General features: G+C 44.7%; 1 protein-coding gene across 3 annotated transcripts in view; it reads left to right on the top strand.

The window, feature by feature from the left end:
* The window catches only part of LOC121541577 (leucine-rich repeat and immunoglobulin-like domain-containing nogo receptor-interacting protein 2), a 347,768-nt gene extending 334,123 nt beyond the window's left edge, over positions 1 to 13,645 (top strand). For all 3 annotated transcript variants that reach the window (XM_041850691.2, XM_045207494.1, XM_041850685.2), the window contains one exon: positions 11,445 to 13,645. In XM_041850691.2, the coding sequence (XP_041706625.1) occupies positions 11,445 to 13,301 (1,857 nt within the window). In that variant the 3' untranslated portion in view covers positions 13,302 to 13,645. The remainder of the gene's footprint in view (positions 1 to 11,444) is intronic.
* Positions 13,646 to 24,780: the final 11,135 nt, after the last annotated feature.

Here is a 24,780-nt window from a genome sequence, read left to right as displayed (position 1 = left end):
AAGACCACTTGGGGAGAATGGGGAAACACTATGGTGAAGTCGTGCTGGCAATGTGTGTTGGATGTGACTATGTGAGACAAAAGCCATACACTCTGGCGCGTCATGGTTGCTCATGCATTACGTCAATGGCCCGGGGTTATTTTGCAAAGCTAAGAGCAGCATCCAGGGGCCGAAAGGACCCATGTGTTTTGAATGATTGTATGGAAATGAGGTTAATCAAGAAATGATTAATATAATGCGAGCAGACTATGTTGGAAACCTTCCTCGTAATGAAAGTAAATACTGGTATGTGTAAATATTTTATTTACACCTGCTTGTGGTGAAGTATTGCATGTGAAATTCAACATATTAACAAAAAATATCTATCCGTTTCCAAGTGCCAATCCATTTTGCATGCTTGTCAAGGTCTTCTCCCAGCAACCCCCACTGTAACAACTGTCATATGGCTCTTCAACATGTACTGTATGCAGAATCAGAGCAGTGGTATCAGACCCACCTAGGATCAACATGTACTGTATGCAGAATCATAGTAGTGGTATCAGACCCACCTAGGCTCCAACCTGGCCCTAATTCGTGTCTGAATGTCTTGTCTCTGTAGCATTTTGCTGTCACCAGAGCAGCCCTTCTAGCTTGTTCTGCCCATGATGATAGTGCACTCTGTGCATAATAGCTTTTCTACGCACCGGAATCAGGTGAGGGGGTCACAATCATGAGCCTGCTCTTGTCCTGATTAGAAGCACTCTCCATTATTCACTGTGCTATTTCACTGGTGGACAGAGATGTGTGGCGCAGATTAGTGTGTGTGTGTGTTGTGTGTGTGTGTGTGTGTGTGCGTGTGTGTGTGTGTGTGGTACGTGCGGGCGGGTGGGGGGTGTGTGTGGTTGGTCACGCATGTATGACATACTTCTACTATGACATACTTACTACATATGTGTACAGCATAATATGCTAGTATTATTGTTGTATTATAGATGTGGGCCCAACAGATATCTTTTCATACGTAGTCATTAAAATGGGATATGAATAATAATAATAATATCATAGTAATAATAATAATGTAATAACAATGTAAACATGATTGTTTAGTAGACGTCCTTAATTCTTCACTATATGCCGTAATGACAGTATGTTTGTGTTTCCTAAACTTTTGAATGCTGTATTTGTACTCATCACAGTTCAATTTAGTGCACGCCATGACGCATCTGATGAGGCGGGAATAGTCTTTTCACAACCTGTTTCACAATCTGTCTACAAAGAGTGGTGGATTTCATGGAAATTATTGTCAATAATTTCTGCCCCCTCAGTGAATATTTACATACTAATATAGTATACAGTACGTATACGATCATATTGTTTATATCATATTCTAATCCGATACAAAATTCCACCATATGTTTTAAGACATAGTTTATGTAGTAGACTTTATTTTAGTTCCTCACAGTATGCCCACTAGCTTTTTAAATATGTCTTTACAGTTGTCGTATTGCATATTGTCTATCAAGTCTATGTTGTTGGGGGCTGATATGAACTGACCACTGCCTAGAGACTGCGGCCTCCTAGTGGTCAGAAGCACAAAGAAACAACAAAGCATGATGCAGGGGATATACTATATTTGTATACATAGTAAGTGTGATATACTTAAGAGAGTCAGATAAAATACACACCACATTACTGGTGAAGGAATAAGGCTTTGGCCCATCCTATTACTACCCTACTCTCTGCTCCTGAAGACCTGAGCAGACACATCTTGACTACAAATGCTGCTATTTCAGAGTGTAATTGATTTGATTCTTCCACCATTTGTTTGGACACCATTTAAATGAATTTCTAAATTGGATTTAAAAATGTATTAACCTCCCGGACCTTCATTTATTAGCCTTTGCAGCCTTTGTGATAGTCTGTATAATTACCAGCCTAATATTCTCCCAATTAGGTTGTGCCCTCCAACAATTTCTACATGTTGATTGTGTTTTTTTATCTTCCATTAACATTTTGCAGCTTGTGTGTTCTATGACATATGAGGGGTTATGTGTGTAGGAAAATCAATACAGTCATGCTCATTGTTTCAGTGTCTAAGGATCAGAGAAGCCGACAATATGCTCCTGAAAAAACAATATAACTTTTTCTATGTGAAGAAAAAACACAGAGATGGAAATAGATGGAATGTCTTTGATTTAAAAAAGTTGAATTCGGTTGAGCAAAAACACGTATCACTTGTGGACTTCATTAAAGCATTGTTGTTAGCAATAGATTTGTCATATTCCTTAAATTGTATTGTACTATCAATTCCTCACTTTACAATATGAACATACAGTGCCTTCAGAACGTATTCATACCCCTTGACTTATTCCACATTTTGTTGTGTTACAGCCTGAATTCAAAATTGATTAAATAAAACAATTTCCTCACCCATCTACACACAATACCCCATAATGACGAAGTGAAAATATGCTTTTAGAAATGTTTGCAAATGTATTAAAAATGAATCAATACATGTTAGAATCACCTTTGGCAGCGAGTACAACTGTGAGTATTTTTCTCTAAGAGCTTTGCACACCTGGATTGTACAATATTTGCACATTATTCTTTTAAAAATTATTCAAGCTCTGTCAAGTTGGTTGTTGGATCATTGCTAGTCTTGCCATACATTTTCAAGCCTATTTAATTCAAAACTGTAACCAGGCCACTCAGGAACATTCAATGTTGTCTTGTTAAGCAACTCTAGTGTATATTTGGCTGGTGTTTTAGGTTATTGTCCTGCTGAAAGGTACATTTGTCTCCGAGTGTCTGTTAGTTTTCCTGTAGGATTTTGCCTGTGCTTAGCTCTATTCTGTTTATTTTTATCCAAAAAAAAAAACTCCTTAGGCCCTGCAGATGACAAGCATACCCATAACATTATGCAGCAACCACCATGCTGGAAAATATGAAGAGTAGTACTCAGTGATTTTTTGGGTTGGATTTGCCCAAACATAACACTTTGTTTTCAGGACATGAAGTTAATTTCTTTGCCACATTTTGTTGCAGTTTTACTTCAAATCAAATCAAATCAAATTTTATTGGTCACATGCGCCGAATACAACAGGTGCAGACATTACAGTTAAATGCTTACTTACAGCCCTTAACCAACAGTGCATTTATTTTTAACAAAAAAAGTAAAAATAAAACAACAACAAAAAAAGTGTTGAGAAAAAAAGAGCAGAAGTAAAATAAAATAACAGTAGGGAGGCTATATATACAGGGGGTACGGTGCAGAGTCAATGTGCGGGGGGCACCGGCTAGTTGAGATAGTTGAAGTAATATGTACATGTGGGTAGAGTTAAAGTGACTATGCATAAATAATTAACAGAGTAGCAGCAGCGTAAAAAGGATGGGGTGGGGGGGCAGTGCAAATAGTCCGGGTAGCCATGATTAGCCGTTCAGGAGTCTTATGGCTTGGGGGTAGAAGCTGTTGAGAAGTCTTTTGGACCTAGACTTGGCACTCCGGTACCGCTTGCCGTGCGGTAGCAGAGAGAACAGTCTATGACTAGGGTGGCTGGAGTCTTTGACAATTTTGAGGGCCTTCCTCTGACACCGCCAGGTATAGAGTTCCTGGATGGCAGGAAGCTTGGCCCCAGTGATGTACTGGGCCGTATGCACTACCCTCTGTAGTGCCTTGCGGTCGGAGGCCAAGCAGTTGCCATACCAGGCGGTGATGCAACCAGTCAGGATGCTCTCGATGGTGCAGCTGTATAATTTTTTTAGGATCTGAGGACCCATGCCAAATCTTTTCAGTCTCCTGAGTGGGAATAGGCTTTGTCGTGCCCTCTTGACGACTGTCTTGGTGTGTTTGGACCACGATAGTTCGTTGGTGATGTGGACACCAAGGAACTTGAAGCTCTCAACCTGTTCCACTACAGCCCCATCGATGAGAATGGGGGCGTGCTCAGTCCTCTTTTTTTTCCTGTAGTCCACAATCATCTCCTTTGTCTTGGTCACGTTGAGGGAGAGGTTGTTGTCCTGGCACCACACGGCCAGGTCTCTGACCTCTTCCCTATAGGCTGTCTCATCGTTGTCGGTGATCAGGCCTACCACTGTTGTGTCGTCGGCAAACTTAATGATGGTGTTGGAGTCGTGCCTGGCCATGCAGTCATGGGTGAACAGAGAGTACAGGAGGGGACTGAGCACGCACCCCTGAGGGGCCCCCATGTTGAGGATCAGTGTGGCAGATGTGTTGTTACCTACCCTTACCACCTGTGGGCGGCCCGTCAGGAAGTCCAGGATCCAGTTGCAGAGGGAGGTGTTTAGTCCCAGGATCCTTAGCTTAGTGATGAGCTTAGAGGGCACTATGGTGTTGAATGCTGAGCTGTAGTCAATGAATAGCATTCTCACGTAGGTGTTCCTCTTGTCCAGGTGGGAAAAGGCAGTGTGGAGTGCAATAGAGATTGCATCATCTGTGGATCTGTTGGGGCGGTATGCAAATTGGAGTGGGTCTAGGGTTTCTGGGATAATGCTGTTGATGTGAGCCATGACCAGCCTTTCAAAGCACTTCATGGCTACAGACGTCAGTGCTACGGGTCGGTAGTCATTTAGGCAGGTTATCTTAGAGTCCTTGGGCACGGGGACTATGGTGGTCTGCTTGAAACATGTTGGTATTACAGACTCAGTCAGGGACATGTTGAAAATGTCAGTGAAGACACTTGCCAGTTGGTCAGCACATGCTCGGAGTACACGTCCTGGTAATCCGTCTGGCCCTGCGGCCTTGTGAATGTTGACCTGCTTAAAAGTCTTACTCACATCGGCTACGGAGAGCGTGATCACATAGTCATCCGGAACAGCTGGTGCTCTCATGCATGCTTCAATGTTGCTTGCCTCGAAGCGAGCATAGAAGTGGTTTAGCTCGTCTGGTAGGCTTGTGTCACTGGGCAGCTCGCGGCTGTGCTTCCCTTTGTAGTCTGTAATAGTTTTCAAGCCCTGCCACATCCGACGAGCGTCAGAGCCAGTGTAGTACGATTCAATCTTAGTCCTGTATTGACTCTTTGCCTGTTTGAAGGTTCGTCTGAGGGCATAGCAGGATTTCTTATAAGCGTCCGGGTTAGAGTACCGTTCCTTGAAAGTGGCAGCTCTACCCTTTAGCTCAGTGCGGATGTTTCCTGTAATCCATGGCTTCTGGTTGGGGTATGTAGGTACGGTCACTGTGGGGACGACATCATCGATGCACTTATTGATGAAGCCAGTGACTGATGTGGTGTACTCCTCAATGCTGTCTGAAGAATCCCGGAACATGTTCCAGTCTGTGCTAGCAAAACAGTCCTGTAGCTTAGCATCTGCGTCATCTGACCACTTTTTTATTAACCGAGTCACTGGTGCTTCCTGCTTTAGTTTTTGCTTATAAGCAGGAATCAGGAGGATAGAGTTATGGTCAGATTTGCCAAATGGAGGGCGAGGTAGAGCTTTGTATGCGTCTCTGTGTGTGGAGTAATGGTGGTCTAGAGTTTTTTTTCCTCTGGTTGCACATTTAACATGCTAGTAGAAATTAGGTAGAATGGATTTAGTGCCTTATTGCAAACAGGATGCATGTTTTGGAATATTTTTATTCTGTACAGGCTTCCTTCTTTTCACTCTGTCAATTAGGCTAGTATTGTGGAGTAACTACCATGTTATTGATCCATCCTCAGTTTTCTCCTATCACAACCATTAAACTCTGTAACTGTTTTAAAGTCACCATTGGCCAAGGTGAAATCCCTGAGTGGTTTCCTTCCTCTCTGGCAACTGAGTTAGGAAGGACGCGTTTGTAAACATTTCTAAAAACATAATTCCACTTTGACATTATGGGGTATTTTGTGTAGGCCAGTGACACAAAATCTAAATGTAATCCATTGTCACGACTTGTCTGTGAGATGCGGTAAACGAAGTTAGGCGTAGGACACAGAACTCTCGGATACGTACTTTTAATACGAAAAGGATCCAAAAGGACACATAAAATAACTCCACGCAGGGAGGAAATAACCCGCTCACAAAATAGACAGCCGTGAAGGGGGAAACAACTAACATAATGACGAACAGGTGTAAACAATACAGACAAAACTAAACAAACACCGATAACATCGAACGGCAGTAGCTAGTACTCCGGGGACGACGAACGCCGAAGCCTGCCCGAGCAAGGAGGAGGAGCAGCCTCGGCAGAATCCGTGACAGTACCCCCCCCCCCCCCCTTGACGCGCGGCTCAAGCCGTGCACCGACCCCGGCCTCGGGGACGGCCAGGAGGACGCGGAGCAGGGCGAGTTGGGTGACTCCGGTGGAACTGTCAACAGGGAGGGATCTAGGATGTCCCTCCTAGGGACCCAGCACCGTTCCTCCGGACCGTACCCCTCCCACTCCATGAGATACTGCAGACCCCCCATCCGAGGCCTCGAATCCACGATGGAACGGACTGAGTACGCCGGAGCCCCTTTGATGTCTAGTGGGGGCGGAGGGGCCTCTCGTACCACATTCTCCTGGAGTGGACCAGCTACCACCGGCCTGAGGAGAGACACATGGAACGAGGGGTTAATGCGATAATTAACAGGCAGCTGTAACCTATAACATACCTCGTTCAATCTCCTCAGGACTTTAAATGGCCCCACAAACCGCCGGCCCAGCTTCCGGCAGGGCAGGTGAAGGGGCAGGTTTCTGGTCGAGAGCCAGACCCGATCTCCCGGTGCATAAACCGGACTGCGGTGGCGATCGGCGCTCGCCTTTTGCCGTCTGATGGCCCGCTGCAGATGGACGTGCGCAGCGTTCCATGTCTCCTCCGAGCGCCGAAACCATTCATCCACCGCAGGAGCCTCGATCTGGCTCTGATGCCAGGGTGCCAGAACCGGCTGATAGCCCAACACACACTGGAAAGGAGTGAGATTAGTGGAGGAATGGCGGAGTGAGTTTTGGGCTATCTCTGCCCAGGGAATATACCCCGACCACTCCTCCTGCCGGTCCTGGCAGTAGGACCTCAGAAACCTACCCACATCTTGGTTTACTCTCTCCACCTGCCATTACTCTCAGGGTGAAAACCAGAGGTAAGGCTGATCGAGACCCCCAAACGTTCCATAAACGCCCTCCACACTCTAGAGGTGAACTGGGGACCCCGATCAGACACTAAATCCTCAGGCACCCCGTAGTGCTGGAAAAAGTGAGTAAACAGGGCTTCGGCCGTTGTAGGGCTGTAGGAAGACCTGGCATAGGGATGAGACGGCAGGCCTTAGAAAACCGATCCACAACGACCAAGATCGTGGTATTCCCCTGGGAGGGGGGAAGGTCCGTGACAAAATCCACCGACAGGTGAGACCACGGCCGTTGTGGAACGGGGAGAGGTTGTAACTTCCCCCTGGGCAGGTGTCTAGGCGCCTTACACTGGGCGCACACCGAGCAGGAAGAAACGTAAACTCTCACGTCCTTAGCTAAGGTGGGCCACCAGTACTTCCCGCTAAGACAGTGCACCATCCGACCAATACCAGGATGACCAGAGGAGGGTGACGTTTGAGCCCAATAAATCAGTCGGTCATGGACCTCGAGCGGCACGTACCTCCGTCCCTCTGGACACTCTGGGGGAGAAGGGTCAGTACGTAACGTCCGCTCGATTTCCGTGTCGACCTCCCACACCACCGGTGCCACGAGACAAGACTCCGGTAGTATGGGAGTGGGCTCAATGGACCTCTCCTCTGTGTCATATCGTCGGGACAGGGCATCTGCCTTAACGTTCTGTGACCCGGGGATATACGTGATCTTAAAGACAAACCGGGCCAGAAATATGGCCCACCTAGTCTGACGAGGGTTCAGTCTCTTCGCTGCCCGGATGTACTCCAGGTTACGATGGTCAGTCAGAATGAGAAAAGGGTGGTTAGCCCCCTCAAGCCAATGTCTCCACACCTTCAGGGCCTGGACCACAGCTAGCAGCTCCCTGTCCCCCACGTCATAATTGTGCTCCGCCGGACTGAGCTTCTTAGAATAGAAAGCACAGGGGCGGAGTTTTGGAGGCGTGCCCGAGCGCTGAGACAGTATAGCACCGATCCCCGCCTCGGACGCATCCACCTCGACTTGGAACGCCAAAGAGGGATCCGAATGTGCCAGCACCGGAGCTGAGGTGAACAGGTCCTTCAAATGACTAAACGCCCTGTCCGCCTCAGCCGACCACTGCAAACGCACTTGGCCCCCCCTTAGCAGGGAGGTAATGGGAGCCGCTACCTGTCCAAAACCCCGGATAAACCTCCGGTAGTAATTGGCAAAACCCAAAAACCGCTGCACCTCCTTTACTGTAGTTGGAGTCTGCCAATTACGCACGGCTGAAACACGGTCAATCTCCATCTCCACCCCTGACGCAGACAACCGGTGTCCCAGGAAGGAGATGGACTCCTGGAAAAACAGACATTTCTCTGCCTTCACATACAGATCATGCTCCAACAGTCTACCCAGCACCCGACGTACCAGGGACACATGCTCGGTACGTGTAGCGGAGTATATCAGAATGTCATCAATATACACCCCTACCCCCTGTCCATGCAAATCCCGGAAAATCTCGTCTACAAATGATTGGAAGACTGAAGGAGCATTCATTAGACCGTATGGCATGACGAGGTACTCATAGTGACCCGAGGTGGTACTGAAGGCTGTTTTCCACTCATCTCCCTCCCGAATGCGCACCAGGTTGTAAGCGCTCCTGAGATCCAATTTTGTGAAGAAGCGCGCCCCGTGTAATGACTCCGTCATACTAGCAATCAGAGGGAGAGGATAGCTGTATTTAATAGTGATCTGATTGAGACCACGGTAATCAATACACGGGCGTAAACCCCCATCCTTCTTCTTCACAAAAAAGAAACTTCAGGACGCAGGAGAAGTGGAAGGCCGTATGTATCCCTGTCTCAAGGATTCGGTGACATATGTCTCCATAGCAGCCGTCTCCTCCTGAGACAGAGGATACACATGGCTGCGAGGGAGCGCCGCGCCAACCTGGAGGTCTATCGCACAATCCCCCTGTCGATGAGGTGGTAATTGAGTCGCCTTCTTCTTACAGAAGGCGCTTGCCAAATCGGCATACTCAGGAGGAATGTGCATTGTGGGCATTTGGTTCGGACTCTCCACCGTCGTTGCCCCTACGGAAACACCTACACACCGCCCCACACACTGATCAGACCATCCCTTGAGAGCCCTCTGTTGCCATGAAATGTTGGGGTCATGAGATATTAACCAGGGAAGTTCCAACACCACTGCAAACGCAGGAGAGTCAATTAAATACAACTGTATAGTCTCCTCATGACCCTTCTGCGTTTTCATCTTCAGTGGCGCTGTGACCTCCCTAATCAATCCCGACCCCAAAGGCCGGCTATCTAGGGCATGGATAGGGAAGGGCACATCGACTGGTAATATAGGGATCCCTAACTTATATGAGAAATGGCGATCGATAAAATTCCCAGCTGCGCCTGAATCGACTAGCGCCTTATGCTGGGAGTAAGAAGAAACTTCTGGAAACATCACTTGGATACACATATGAACAGCAGAGAGCTCTGGGTGAGTTGGGACCTTACTCACCGGGAATGACTCATCAGTGCGCTGCCTGCTGCCTCGAATCCGAGGAGACCCTCCCCAGCACCGAACCGCCGTGTGTCCTCGGCGGCCACAGTTGGTGCAGGGGACAGCCTCCTTCCTGGCCTCCCTACTACCAGCACCCCCGAGCTCCATAGGGCTCGGCTCGGAGGTGCTGGGGGATGGAATGGACGGCCCCAGCGTTGGACGTCCGCGGGTAGCCAACAGGGTATCCAAGCGAATCGACATGTCCACCAGCTGATCGAAGCTTAGGTTGGTGTCTTGCAGGCCAGCTCTCAACGAACGTCCTCCCTCAGGCTGCATCTGTAGTGGTCGATGAGGGCCCTCTCATTCCATCCCGAATTGGCAGCCAGAGTCTGGAAGTCCAGTGCGAATTCCTGCGCGCTCCTCCTCCCCTGTCTGAGGTGGAATAGACGCTCACCCGCCGCCTTCCCCTCCGGGGGATGATCGAACACTGCCCTGAAGCGGCGGGTGAACTCTGCATAGTTCACAGTAGCGGCGTCTATCCCTCCCCACTCGGCATTGGCCCACTCCAGTGCCTTGCCGGACAGATAGGAGATGAGGGCGGACACGCTCTCGTATCCCGAGGGTGCCGGGTGAATGGATGCCAGGTAAAGTTCCACCTGGAGCAGGAAACCCTGACACCCGGCTGCGGTGCCATCATAAGCCCTCGGGAGCGACAGCCGAATCCCACTGGACTCCGGATGTGAGACGATAGGAGTAGCCGATGGTGGTGGTATCGTTGAAGGAGGTGTGGGCAAACCTCCTCTCTCCCATCGTACCAAAGTGTTCATAACGTTATCCATAGCGGCACCAAGATTTTGGAGCATCGCTGCCTATTGTAGGACGCGCTCCTCGAGTGATCCAGTCGGTGCCGTGGCTCCTGCTGACTCCATGGTAAGGTGTGTGATTCTGTCTGTGAGATGCGGTAAACGAAGTCAGGCGCAGGACACAGAACTCTCGGATACGTACTTTTAATACGAAAAGGATCCAAAAGGACACAGAAAATAACTCCACGCAGGGAGGAAATAACCTGCTCACAAAATAGACAGCCGTGAAGGGGAAAACAATTAACATAATGACGAACAGGTGTAAACAATACAGACAAAACTAAACAAACACCGATAACATCAAACGGCAGTAGCTAGTACTCCGGGGACGACGAACGCAGAAGCCTGCCCTAGCAAGGAGGAGGAGCAGCCTCGGCAGAATCCGTGACATCCATTCTAAATTCTGGCTGTAACACAACAAAATGTGGAAAAAGTCAGGGGTGTGAATACTTTCGGAAGGCACTGTAAATAGATGAAGCACTTGCTTTGTCTTAGATATTTTTCACAATTAATATATAGAAGTCCTTGTATATAGGCGCAGTTACCTTTCTTCTCCACTCTTCTCCCTTGATCAGTTTGCTTTGGCTAAAACACAACAAAAGACTGCAGACTGTTTGAATTGATTGTGGTGTTAGAAGAAAAAAACCTTTGTAACAAATTACTTATGGCAAATTGTGTTTAAATTCTGAGAATAAACCAATGGAAGATCAGAGTAAAATGGCCTAAATTGTGCCTGTATTTTGACTAAGTGAGCCAGGGGAAATAGGGACGTGATCGCTGGCCTCAGCTACAATAGAAAGAACACATGAGGCATTTGCAAAAGATAATCTAATATGTCCTTAATTTTCATTGAGATAAGATGGCAGTCAATTTCACCACAATAGTAAGACGACGTCATCCATTTAGTTTCCATTTATAATCCCAGAATAATTTCCTTGAAAAGATTGCATACGCATGTGTATATTGATAACCATCAAGGTTTTCACACATCACTTATTCTTACCAATTTATGCTCTCTAATTGTATGCTCTTTCTGTCTGTTTTCCCTCTCTTTCTTGTAGAGCCGTGACAGAATGGTCGACTGTATGAGCAAAGTCATGCTGCACACAGCCCTCTCATGCTGGCAACCGTTCCTGGGACTGGCTCTCGTGGCCGTCTTCGTGGGTTCCGCCCTGGGATGTCCCGCCCGCTGCGACTGCTCAGCCCAGAGCAAGTCGGTCCTGTGCCACCGCAAACGCCTACCGGGCATCCCCGACGGCATCCCCATCGAGACCAGGATCCTGGACCTGAGCAAGAACAAGCTGCAGGCCATCAACCCGGACGAATTTGCCCCCTACCCTGGACTAGAGGATTTGGACCTCAGTGGGAACATTATCAGCTATGTGGAGCCGGGGGCATTCAACCCTCTGTACAGCATGCACTCACTCAGTCTCAAAAGCAACCGCATCAAGCTTATTCCCCTGGGCGTCTTCACAGGCTTGTCCAACCTCACACGGCTGGATGTCAGCGACAACAAGATCGTCATCCTGCTGGACTACATGTTCCAGGACTTGCACAACCTGAAGTTCCTGGATGTGGGTGACAATGACCTGGTGTACATCTCGCACCGGGCGTTCAGTGGACTGCTGAGCCTACAGACACTAACCCTGGAGAGATGCAACCTGACGGTGGTGCCCACTGAGGCCCTGTCCCATCTGCACAACCTGGTCAGTCTTCACCTGCGATACCTCAGCATCAGCACCTTGCACGCCTACTCCTTCAAAAAGCTTTTCCGGCTGCGCAACCTGGAGATTGACAGCTGGACCTCACTGGACAGTGTGCCGGCCAACACGCTGCACAGCCTCAACCTGACTACACTATTTATCACCAACACCAACCTGTCAACCTTCCCATACCAGGCCCTAAAGCACCTGCACTACCTGACACACCTCAACCTCTCCTTCAACTGCATCAGACACATCGAGGGGGGGATGCTGTTTGAGTTGGTGCGCCTGAGGGAACTGCGTCTGGTTGGGGCCCAGTTGTCGACCATTGAACCGTACGCATTTCAGGGCCTCCGGTGGCTCAAAGTCCTCAACGTCTCCCACAACCATTTGGACACCCTGGAGAAGGGTGTCTTCCAAGCCCCTGAGGCTCTGGAGGTCCTCTTGATCGATGACAACCCCCTGGTGTGCGACTGCCGTCTCATGTGGATCCTGCAGAAAAGGCACTCCATCTTCTTTGGCGAATCGCAGCCAGAGTGCAGCACCCCCGAGGGCATCCGCGGCAGACCTTTCAGGGAGTTCAAGGAGACCCTGCTCTCCTACTACGTGACATGCACCAAGCCAAAAATCCGGGAGAACAAGACACAGACGATAGCCGTGGACGAGGGCCAGCCAGCAAAACTACACTGTAGTGCAGAAGGGATCCCCAGGCCGGTGGTGTCATGGCTGTCCCCACGTCGGCGCCTCCTCACCAACAAGAGCCATGGCAGAGTCACGGTCCACAACAATGGGACGCTGGAGATCAAGGTGGCCGAGGTGCAGGACGGCGGCGTATACCTTTGCATGGCAACCAACACAGCAGGTAACGACTCATTGATGGCCTCCCTAGCAGTGAAAAGCCTGGGGTCGCTCTACGCAAACAGGACCCAGTACTACACAGATCCCAGCAATGCCACTACCAATGGGACTAGCAACGTGACCTACGGCTTGGACCTAAAGACTATCTTAGTGTCGACAGCAATGGGATGTTTCACATTCCTGGGGGTGGTCTTGTTCTGCTTCCTGCTCCTGTTCGTTTGGAGCCGGGGCAAAGGAAAGCATAAAAACAATATAGATATTGAATATGTCCCTCGGTCCAAGTCTAACGGCACCTCTGTAGATGGAGGGGCAGAGGGACAAGCTGGACCTCATCGCTTTAACATGAAAATGATCTAACATGGTTTGTGAATCTGGGAATCCATATGTTGGGAATGCTCTAAGGATTATGTATTTTTATTGCAAATGGAACTTCTGAATTTTCCACTACTGCAGGAGAATGATACTGAGCAATTCCATGATAGCAGAGTGATGCTGAGGCTCAGATTTTTCACTTTAAAATGTATGCCAAACAAAAACCAATGATTGCAAATTTAAACAAACCATACAGCTCTATGCACAAGGACTGCTTTTAACAATTTCCACAGACATTTTTACAAACACACTTGAAGAACATTGTAGATGCAAAGTTTGGTAACAGAATGATAGCACCAACAGCACAAACCATCATTCTGTTACCAAACTTTGCATCTGCACTGTTCTTCAATTAAATGTGTTTTTGTAAAAAAAAAAAAATCTGTGCAAATTGTTTAAAGTAGTCCTTGTGCATAGAGTTGTATGGTTTGTTTAACTTTGCAATCATTGGGTTTTGTTTGACATGCATTTTAATGGTCCAATGCAGCTGTTCTGATCTCAATATCAAATCATTTCTGGGTAACGATGACCCAATGACTGTGATTGTTTTCAATTAAAGTGGTCAAAAAGAAACACAAATAGCAATTTCTCAAGCAAGAATTTTGCTAAGACTGTCTGGGAGAGGTCTAAGTGGGGAGGGGAAAACTAGCTGTTATTGGCAGAGAGGTTTGGAACTCTTTCTTATTGGTCTATTAACTAATTTAACGCCTGGTGATGTCACCAGAATGGCCAAAACTCCATCCCACCAAAACAGACTGAAATTTCTCTTACACTAAAAGGGCATTATCATACTTTTCACAATTTCACAGTATTATTTCAACCTCATAGTGTGGAAATATATATATAAAACACAGGAAAATAACTTTTTCTGACTGCACTGTGGAGTCTCAGCATCACTCTTTGGTATACTGGGAATGGAAAAAGTACTGCAGAGTGCAATAACAGGACACAAGAGTGCAGTCCCCAACCATGGCATCTTATTGGATACAATGCCAGGACGTTGTGACGTATGTGCTTGCAGTTGCTAGTGAGCTTGTCCACCACAGATCCTCAGAAATTATCTGAATCTCTACCCAGGGGACCCGAAAGGAATAGGTGTGATAATAAAGCTTTTCAAATTATATTTATATGCCCAAGTACTGGGTTGGGTTTAAAGACACTACAGAACCGTGTACAGTACACATTTGTATCTAAAAGTATTACTCTTATTGGTTTGGTCTTGCACCATGCTTACTCACCGAACTGATTGATGAAACTGAGAGCATTCCCTCCGAGCATAATCTTTGCATATGTGTACTTAATGCTTCATTATGTACAGGTATGTACATACTCATTTAAACAAACTGTTCATAGCAATACTCATGGGATGCAACGTCAGCCAAAATCTCAATTCCCCCACCTAATAAGCAAAATGGTAACTCGTCACTTATGAAATTGTCCATGAATATAGGAAAGGGCTTCTACAGGATTGCAATGTCACACTGGAGAAAATATATCCCTGTTCCCCAAATAAACCCCTAGATATTAAAGATATTTTTGTTTATTGTCAACCATAAAATAAAAATATTTTATTTATCAAAGTGGTTTGAGGGTTTTACAAAAGTGAGTATTATAACACTATTCCGGGGAGAAATAATCACGTTTGATGATTTAGAAGTTGACATATTGGTCAGAGAACCTACACTTTTCTGTCCTATTCCTGTCTCTTTTTATTCCTTTGACTGTAACCTTTGCCTGATGGCAAAATACATGTGTCCAGCTTACTACAGTGAAGTTGACATCTTTTCTCCCCAGTAAGACATTTGGACTTTGTTGTGGTAGTTTCTCATTTTGTTGTTGAATCATTTAGATTGTGAAAAGTTCAAAGTAAAAGAAAAAAATAATGTATGTGAAATAAAATAAGATTTATTTGTACCATTTAGTGTGTCTATATATTGACCGCAGTGAAGCAAAAGAGGGTATTTATCAGCATATAATATGCCTGTTGAACATCTGGAAACAGCATAGTAACATTAGCATATGGTTGAATACAACTGTTAAAATAGACCATATCAAATATCAATCACTGGCATCAAGGGAACTGTCTTACAATGTATGTGAAATCTAAGGGTAATTTGTATTTCTACAACATCAGATGAAGTTGACAAGGCCATTCGAGGAACAAGATCTGCAGAAACACAATTACGACAGATCACAGGTTGAGAAAATGAAATGGTTTGGGGCATTGCCTTTCCAGAATGTACAATTACACACACATTCTCCCTATCACGCAAACCATAACCTTTGAATATTACCTTTTTATCATGCAGAAAAGTGTGATATCCACATCTAACCTTTCAAATCAGTGCATATCAGAAGAGGGAAACAGGGCAAAATGTCTAGTCTCTAAGCCTTGACAGTATGATGTTGCAGGTTGTGTGTGTCAGGAGGAAGGCACTATCAGAGGAGGAATCTGGAGGAATGCAGTTAACCTTCTGACACAGTCCAGATGAGCACCTGGAGGCATTACATTTATCACTGAGATGAAGACAGCAAACCGGAGGGGTATCCTGGGTTAAGAAGATAGCAGATTGCAATGCTACAGAACATACAATGCTGCCCAATTCACTACATTCACAAGACTGATTTATTGTGTTGTTCTCTAATTAATGTGTGCCAGTGTTTTCCCTCTGTCTTTATATGTTCACGTCCTATTCTCTTGCTTTACAGTTAATGTTGGTTGTGTTGTTAACTTAAACATTTAATTTCATGTCATGATTTGCACTTAATCTAATAGTCAACTTTTTTTACCCCCTTTATCGATCTTGTCTCATTGCTGCAACTCCTCAACGGGCTCAGGAGGCGAAGGTCGAGTCATCCGCGCTTCTTAACACCAGCCCGCTTAACCCGGAAGCCAGCTGCACCAATGTGTCGGAGGAAACACCATTCAACTGATGACCAAGTCAGCCTGCAAGCACCCGGCCCGCCACAAGGAGTCGCTAGAGCGCATTTAGCCAAGTAAAGCCCCCCCCCCGGCCAAACCCTCCCCTAACCTGGATGACGCTGGGCCAATTGTGCGACGCCCTATGGGACTCCCGATCACGGCCGGTTGTGATACAACCCGGGTCTGTAGTGATGCATCTAGCACTGCGATGCAGTGCCTTAGACCGCTGCTCCACTCGGGAGGCCCCATAGGTAAACATTTTAATACAGTACAAGAAAAATGTAGAGAATATCATGTATCAGTTAAGTTTAGCACTTATCACTTTGTTTATGACTTTGCTGTAAATTTGTTGCACAATACTTAACCATATTGTTTTTTAGTTTTTTTTTTCTCTCATGTCCTTTCTCTTCACCTTATACCTTATATGTGCAATCTCATTCACATTAACCACTTTCATGGGCTTGTTTGGCTGTGTTCACACAGACAGCCCTATTCAGATATATTTTCCACGAATTCGTCTTTTCACCAATCGCATCCGATCTTTTCACATCAGATCTTTTTCAGAGCTGATCTGATTGGTCAAAAGACCAATTATTGAAATATATATCGAATTGGTTTGCCTGTGTAAATGCAGCCTTTGTTTCTAAGTCCGCAATCCCATGGGTCTCTTGTGAAATCAAGCTCTAGCACTTCCTAAAATACGAAATAAATGAGGTTACGTTTGTAGGTCAGTGATGGCCACATTCTGTGTTTGGCACTTGGAGCTGTGCTAGATGAAACCTGTACTACAGACAGATCCTCCAATCTGACCACCATTTCACTTCTCTTCCCAGTCACTGAAAGAAACTTAAAAGCTGGGCCGTATGATTGTATGAGGATGTTTTTGCTCAGACGGTATCCCGTAGAAATGTGTCAGTGAGCGACAGGGGTGTCCCTTAACCCCCATGACACTCTGTCCTGTTGGGGTTATGAACTGCCAATCCAGGTGATGTACTCATCTGTTGTGACCCCCGTGGAGCAGTATCAGAAATACACCCCACCAGACAGATCACCACTGTGCCTTTGTTCACATGCTATGTTTTAGCAGTGCCTCTTTTTAACCAGTACTAAGAAGTCCTTTTTTCTTTATTTTTTAAATCTTTATTTATAATCATATTGATGTTAGAATATCCCAAGGGGAAAGGGAAGGGAATATCCTTTTAACTGTTTCGAAATGGATTTATCAACTGCATTATCATTTTGTTAAAGGTCTATGGCTGATAGGGTCAATGGAGCCACTAATTGGTATTGCTCTTGACAAGATATTGGCGATGGGGCGATTAAACCTCAAGGTTTTCCTTTATATCAACAAATCTAATCCGATGTAGTCAGTACGTTAATGGGGACGCTCTCAAACATTCACTAATCACAAATGCGAAGAGGTATGTCTATTTTCTGCAACATGTCTCTGTTTGTCTTCTTGATGTAGTCAAACGTACACAATCAGAATGAAATTTCAGCAGCATTTCATCTCACAGCAGCTACCATTGACATGATTCAACATTCCCCATGTACTATACAGCTTGCAAACAGAATAATCATTGCCTCTGCAGGACTCGAGACATGCTGCTACGAACTTACCCCTGCACATTGACTCGGTATTGGTACTCCTTGTATATAGCCTCATAATTGTTTTTATTGTGGTACAGTTGTTTTTATTTTTTGCAAATATTTGTCTTACTTTTTAACTCTGCGTTGTTGGGAATGGGCTCATAAGTAAGCATTTCACTGTAAGTCTACACCTGTTGTATTCAGCGCATGTGACCAATACGATTTGATTTGATATCGCCCTGTGGACACAACGGATTTCATAATATGTGAACGGTCTTCGCTGTGTAAGGGGAAGGAATGTAATATGTGGAAGGGATGGGAGGGGTTAGGAGGGGGATGGGATGCCCAACATTGACATCAAATAGTCCTAGAGTGGAGCTGGCAGTTGCCACAATCTGGGCAGATGTGAGCGGGGCAGGTTACGCGCTGTGTGCTTTCATTAGGTGAGCTTTCATACACTCCCTCATGGTGCGCTTCCCTGCCAAATGAGCTCCCTGGTGATCCCACTGCTGTTCCACCCTTCGACCCACCACCAGCTGTACTGAAGGGAAATGTGTCGAGTAAAATTGTGTGTGTGTGTGTTTACTCTTTTAAAAGTTATTCAAGCTCTGTCAGTTGTTGGGGATCATGGCTAGACAGCAATTTTCAAGTCTTGCAATAGATATTCAAGAAGATGTAAGTCAAAACTGTAACTTGGCCACTCAGGAACATTCGCTGTCTTCTTGGTAAGCAACTCCAGTGTAGAGTTGGCCTTTCCCGAAAAGACTGTAATGAATACAGAAAAAAGACAACGGAAATAGAAAACATATCTGTTTAGTGATGTATGGACCCATGAACTAGAGTTAATGGACACAGAAAACAGTGGTTGTTCCATTGAATGTGCAAAGTACTGGTAAACAGCTGTGCACATTCCAACTAACGAAGACACTAAATCACAAAAACTCTCTGGGTAAATGTGGGTCTCACAATGAAATGCCTGGAACAAGTACAGAGGGAAAAAGTATTTGATCCCCTGCTGATTTTGTATGTTTGCCTACTGACAAAGAAATGATCAGTCTATAATTTTAATGGTAGGTTTATTTGAACATTGAGAGACAGAATAACAACAAAGAAATCCAGAAAAACGCATGTCAAAAATGTTATAAATTGATTTGCATTTTAATGAGGGAAACAAGTATTTGACCCCTCTGCAAAACATGACTTAGTACTTGGTGGCAAAAAACCCTTGTTGGCAATCACAGAGGTCAGACGTTTCTTGTAGTTGGCCACCAGGTTTGCACACATCTCAGGAGGGATTTTGTCCCACTCCTCTTTGCAGATCTTCTCCAAGTCATTAAGGGTTCGAGGCTGACGTTTGGCAACTCAAACCTTCAACTCCCTCCACAGATTTTCTATGGGATTAAGGTCTGGAGACTGGCTAGGCCAATCCAGGACCTTAATGTGCTTCTTCTTGAGCCACTCCTTTGTTGCCTTGGCCGTGTGTTTTGGGTCATTGTCGTGCTGGAATACCCATCCACTACATATTTTCAATGCCTTGGCTGAGGGAAGGAGGTTCTCACCCAAGATTTGATGGTACATGGCCCCGTCCATCATCCCTTTGATGCAGTGAAGTTGTCCTGTCCCCTTAGCAGAAAAACACCCCCAAAGCATAATGTTTCCACCTCCATGTTTGACGGTGGGGATGGTGTTATTGGGGTCATAGGCAGCATTCCTCCTCCTCCAAACACGGCGAGTTGAGTTGATGCCAAAGAGCTCCATTTTGGTCTCATCTGACCACAACACTTTCACCCAGATCTCCTCTGAATCATTCAGATGTTTATTGGCAAACTTCAGACGGGCATGTATATGTGCTTTCTTGAGCAGGGGGACCTTGCAGGCGCTGCAGGATTTCAGTCCTTCATGGCGTAGTGTGTTACCAATTGTTTTCTTGGTGACTATGGTCCCAGCTGCCTTGAGATCATTGACAAGATCCTCCCGTGTAGTTCCGGGCTGATTCCTCACCGTTCTCATGATCATTGCAACTCCACGAGGTGAGATCTTGCATGGAGCCCCAGGCAGAGGGAGATTGACAGTTCTTTTGTGTTTCTTCCATTTGTGAATAATCGCACCAACTGTTGACACCTTCTCACCAAGCTGCTTGGCGATGGTCTTGTAGCCCATTCCAGCCTTGTGTAGGTCTGCAATCTTGTCCCTGACATCCTTGGAGAGCTCTTTGGTCTTGGCCATTGTGGAGAGTTTGGAATCTGATTGATTGATTGCTTCTGTGGACAGGTGTCTTTTATACAGGTAACATGCTGAGATTAGGAGCACTCCCTTTAAGAGTGTGCTCCTAATCTCAGCTCGTTACCTGTATAAAAGACACCTGGGAGCCAGAAATCTTTCTGATTGAGAGGGGGTCAAATACTTATTTCCCTCATTAAAATGCAAATCAATTTATAACATTTTTTACATGCTTTTTTCTGGATTTTTTTGCTGTTATTCTGTCTCTCACTGTTCAAATAAACCTACCATTAAAATTATAGACTGATCATTTCTTTGTCAGTGGGCAAACATACAAAATCAGCAGGGGATCAAATACTTTTTTCCCTCACTGTATATCTGCCTTAGATAAAGGCTCTTGTGTGTGTATGTGTTGGTTGGTGCGGTGGTTGTTGTGTGAGTAGAGATCAGCTGGCTATATTCCAAGCACCAATTGGCTGGAAATGGAAATAGATAGTTTCTTTGTAGCTTTTTGAAGAGAACGCAAAATGCCTCCTTGAAGCAGCCACAATAATAACCCCCTAAGGTCGAGTTCCACGCCCCCCGGACATCTAATTAGCATAATACCAAAATCCCCATAAAAATATGTCAGTTTAAGCTAGAGATATTTTTTTCCATTGGATGCATCTCAATCCACTGCATCTGCGGTAAAAGGTGACAGAGCTAGAGCGGTGTTAGTAAGACCATGAGACATCCCGAAAATCGGTCTTCTCACAAAATCATCTGTAGCGTCCGAACGGTTTGGCCTACAAACTAGTATGAACATGTACATGTCAGTTATTTTGCTCTAGGGCGCCCACAGGCCTCACAAGACTTGTCTGAAGGTCCCCCGGTACCAGTTGAAAAAATGAATGGAAGTATATATGGAGACTGTTTAATGCCAAAAATATGGGGTTAAAATACCATATTCTAGGCAGGTTCAATTATATAGAGTACACTATAGAATGTCCTGTCCTAAACATTTACATCTTTCTGTCTGGGAGGAAAACATTTTTTGTCCATAATCAATTGTTGATATTAACCTAGACCCTTGAGTGAGAGTCCTTTTAGGCTTTGGTAACAACATACAGTACAATCACACTTAATTCAAGACTGCATAGGCTCTTTGTTCATATATTATATATGCAACAAGGGGATATATATTATAATTCCATCAGGTGCTTTTAGTACAAGCCTCTAACGTCTGGATGCTCCAAAGCATCTTATTATGGTGCCAGAGATGAAGTCATCTCTCTTCAGTGTACTGTGATTGTCTAGAGGCACCTGTGTCCCAGGTCCCTACTGCAAGAGGGACAAACACCTTCAGAAGATCAAAGCCACACCACCGGGCTTCTCTTTCAACTTGTCAACTTGTCCCCTAAATTATATATGTCTTTTAATAGCTCCTTCCATCTCACAAAAAGAGAGAAAATAAAAGATAAAAATAAAAATAATAGAACCTCCCTTGGTAGTCCCACTTGGTAGTCCCACTTGGTAGTCCCACTTGGTAGAGTAGTTAGTTACCTAGACATCTACAGTGTAAATACATCTCAATTGTGAGATTATTAGCAAATCCTCTAAATGGTTAATAATATACCTGCTAACTGTATGTAACACTTCTTATAAATTGGGATACCCATTTTTGCTTTATTATTAATTTGTCCTTTATCCACAGTACTGTGTTGACAATAATGATACTACTACTACTACTACTACTACTACTACTACTACTACTACTACTACTAATAATAATAATAATAATGATACAATACTAAACTAATATATAACTGTGTTAGAAACATATGTGAAAGCTATTTTACATGAGTAAGTGGTTTGCTACTTCTTTCTGACATCTGGATCGAAGTGAAATAAATGTGTTGTGGCTCATTAGCAAAATCATATGGGAGCTCTTCTAATGAGATGCATTTTAAGCACGTCGTTTGGTACTAACAATTGTGAAACCAGCCTGTCTCCATTTTATATCCTTGAGAATGTAAACACAGGGGTTTTTGGAACACTCTTTTTATATTAGAATGAGAATTGTATGATTATACCAATCATGTATCTAATGAAGGGTTGTCCTGTATTTAATGTAAGTGATAAAGAGATCAAAAGTGTTGAATACACATACTGTATATTATTTTCGATTTTCCCAAGATCAAGTTCAATCTGATATGCATCCTCCTGTTAAGGGCCAACATTGAAAGTTACATCCTTTCAGCACTTCCCTGTTTTTCATTCTTCAAGGACATTTGGTTGTTAGGGCATTCATGACACAAGTCTTATCTGAATATCAGACAATTGATTCAGATCTCCTGATACCATGTGACTTGGTGATCGTCATCAAAGAATTGCCCTGGTGTCAGCTGCAAGTACAGATATCTACAGTGACTGCCAAGAGTTCAGACATGATTGTTGAGATTAAATTATACTACACATTAACCATCAGGGGTGAAAACTAGCCATGTAAAAATATTTCCCAGGATTCTGTAAGAATACTTACCAATTGTATTGAACTCACCAATTCTCTTGAATTACCGACAGTAAGTACCATAGACTTACCAGAGTTTTTTTCAACACTTACAGTACCAGTCAAAAGTTTGGACAAACCTACTCATTCAAGAGTTTTTCTTTATTTTTACTATTTTTACATTGTAGAATAATAGTGAAGACATCAACACTATGAAATAACACATATGGAATCATGTAGTAACCAAAAAAGTGTTAAACAAATCAAAATATATTTTATTTGAGATTCTTCAAATAGCCACCCTTTGCCTTGATGTCAGCTTTGCACACTCTTGGCATTCTCTCAACCAGCTTCACCTGGAATGCTTTTCCAACAGTCTTGAAGGAGTTCTCACATATGCTGAGCACTTGTTGGCTACTTTTCCTTCACTCTGCAGTCCGACTCATCCCAAACCATCTCAATTGGGTTGAGGTTGGGGGGATTGTGGAGGCCAGGTCATCTGACGCAGCACTCCATCAATCTCCTTCTTGGTAAAATAGCCCTTACACAGCCTGGAGTAGTGTTGGGTCATTGTCCTGTTGAAAAACAAATGATAGTCCCACTAAACCCAAACCAGATGGGATGGAGTATTGCTGCAGAATGCTGTGGTAGCCATGCTGGTTAAGTGTGTGATTTATTTAGAATTCAAGGCAAACAGTGTCACCAGCAAAGCACCCCCACACCATAACACCTTCTCTTCCATGCTTTACGGAGGCAACTACACATGCAGAGATCATCCGTGCACCCACACCGCATCTCACAAAGACAGCGGTTTGAACAAAAAATCTCCAATTTGGACTCCAGACCAAAATACATATTTCCACCAGTCTAATGTCCATTGGTCATGTTTCTTGGCCCAAGCAGGTCTCTTCTTATTATTGGTATCCTTTAGTAGTGGTTTCTTTGCAGCAATTCGACCATGAAGGCCTGATTCACACAGTCCCCTCTGAACAGTTGATGTTGAGATGTGTCTGTTACTTGAACTCTGTGAAGCATTTATTTGGGCTGCAATTTCTGAGGATGGTAACTCTAATGAACTTATCCTCTTCCATTCCTGTGGCGGTCCTCATGAGAGCCAGTTTCATCATAGCGCTTGATGGTTTTTGCGACTGAACTTTAAGAAACGTTCAACGTTCTTGAAATGTTCCGTATTGACTGACCTTCATGTCTTAAAGTAATGATGGACTGTCATTTATTTTTGCTTATTTGAGCTGTTCTTGCCATAATATGGACATGGTCTTTTACAAAATAGGGCTATATTCTGTATACCCCCCCTACCTTTTTTAAATAAACCATTGAATGAGTAGGTGTGTCCAAACTTTTCACTGGTACTGTAAACGTAACACTTCGAATGTTGGGGTAATGTACACTAGCTGTGTGATTACCCCAACATTCTCTAGACTGTAGCTTTAAGTAACAGGCAAATACCAGTTGAAACAGGACTGTAAAATAATGGTGCTACTAGATCTATTTTCTTTATTGACTTAGTGGCCTTTTTATTGGGAGCATTTTGTGGAATTGTACCTTTGTGATCAAGTGCCACAGTGAATATCATATGCAATCTGTCTTTATTTCTGTCAAGTCAAATCGCTGCTGCATTGAGAACTGCAACCAAGCAACACAAATTGCGCTTTGACTTGATACACAGCCTTGCCCATCACTTAAACTCTTCAAGGTCTCCAACGACAACTCCATTCAGCAAGGAATGCATAATCGGTGGATCGAGGGAGGGAGGGAAAGCAAAGTAATGTTGTACATGTAACACATTAATAATAATAATATGCCATTTAGCAGGGGTGGTCCCGGGGATCGAACCCACTACCTTGGCATTACAAGCGCCATGCTCTACCAATTGAGCTACAGAGGACCGAAATGAATCCTCATGCATGTCTGTGTTAAGCCTTCCCCATGTTCTTATCTCTCTTGTCATGGCCTTGGTGTGTTGGGCAGAGGGGAATATATATTTATTTTATGACGTATTCACTTTTGGGCGTCTCACTGCTAGCTGAACTGATTATGAGTTACTGTCTATGTGAAAGCAACAAAATTGTAAAACATCTATCCATAAGTATTTTGTTTCTCATTAATCCTAATCTTCTCAAGTTCTCTATGGGAAGATATGCAGCCATATGTGTGAAAATAAGTTCCTATAACACAAATGAATATAACGAACTTATGGAAATCACTATGGTAACCCTTATGAG

Source organism: Coregonus clupeaformis, chromosome 3 (assembly GCF_020615455.1).
Source record: "Coregonus clupeaformis isolate EN_2021a chromosome 3, ASM2061545v1, whole genome shotgun sequence".
Lineage (NCBI taxonomy): Eukaryota > Metazoa > Chordata > Actinopteri > Salmoniformes > Salmonidae > Coregonus > Coregonus clupeaformis.
This window is presented reverse-complemented; position numbering and strand designations above follow the sequence as displayed.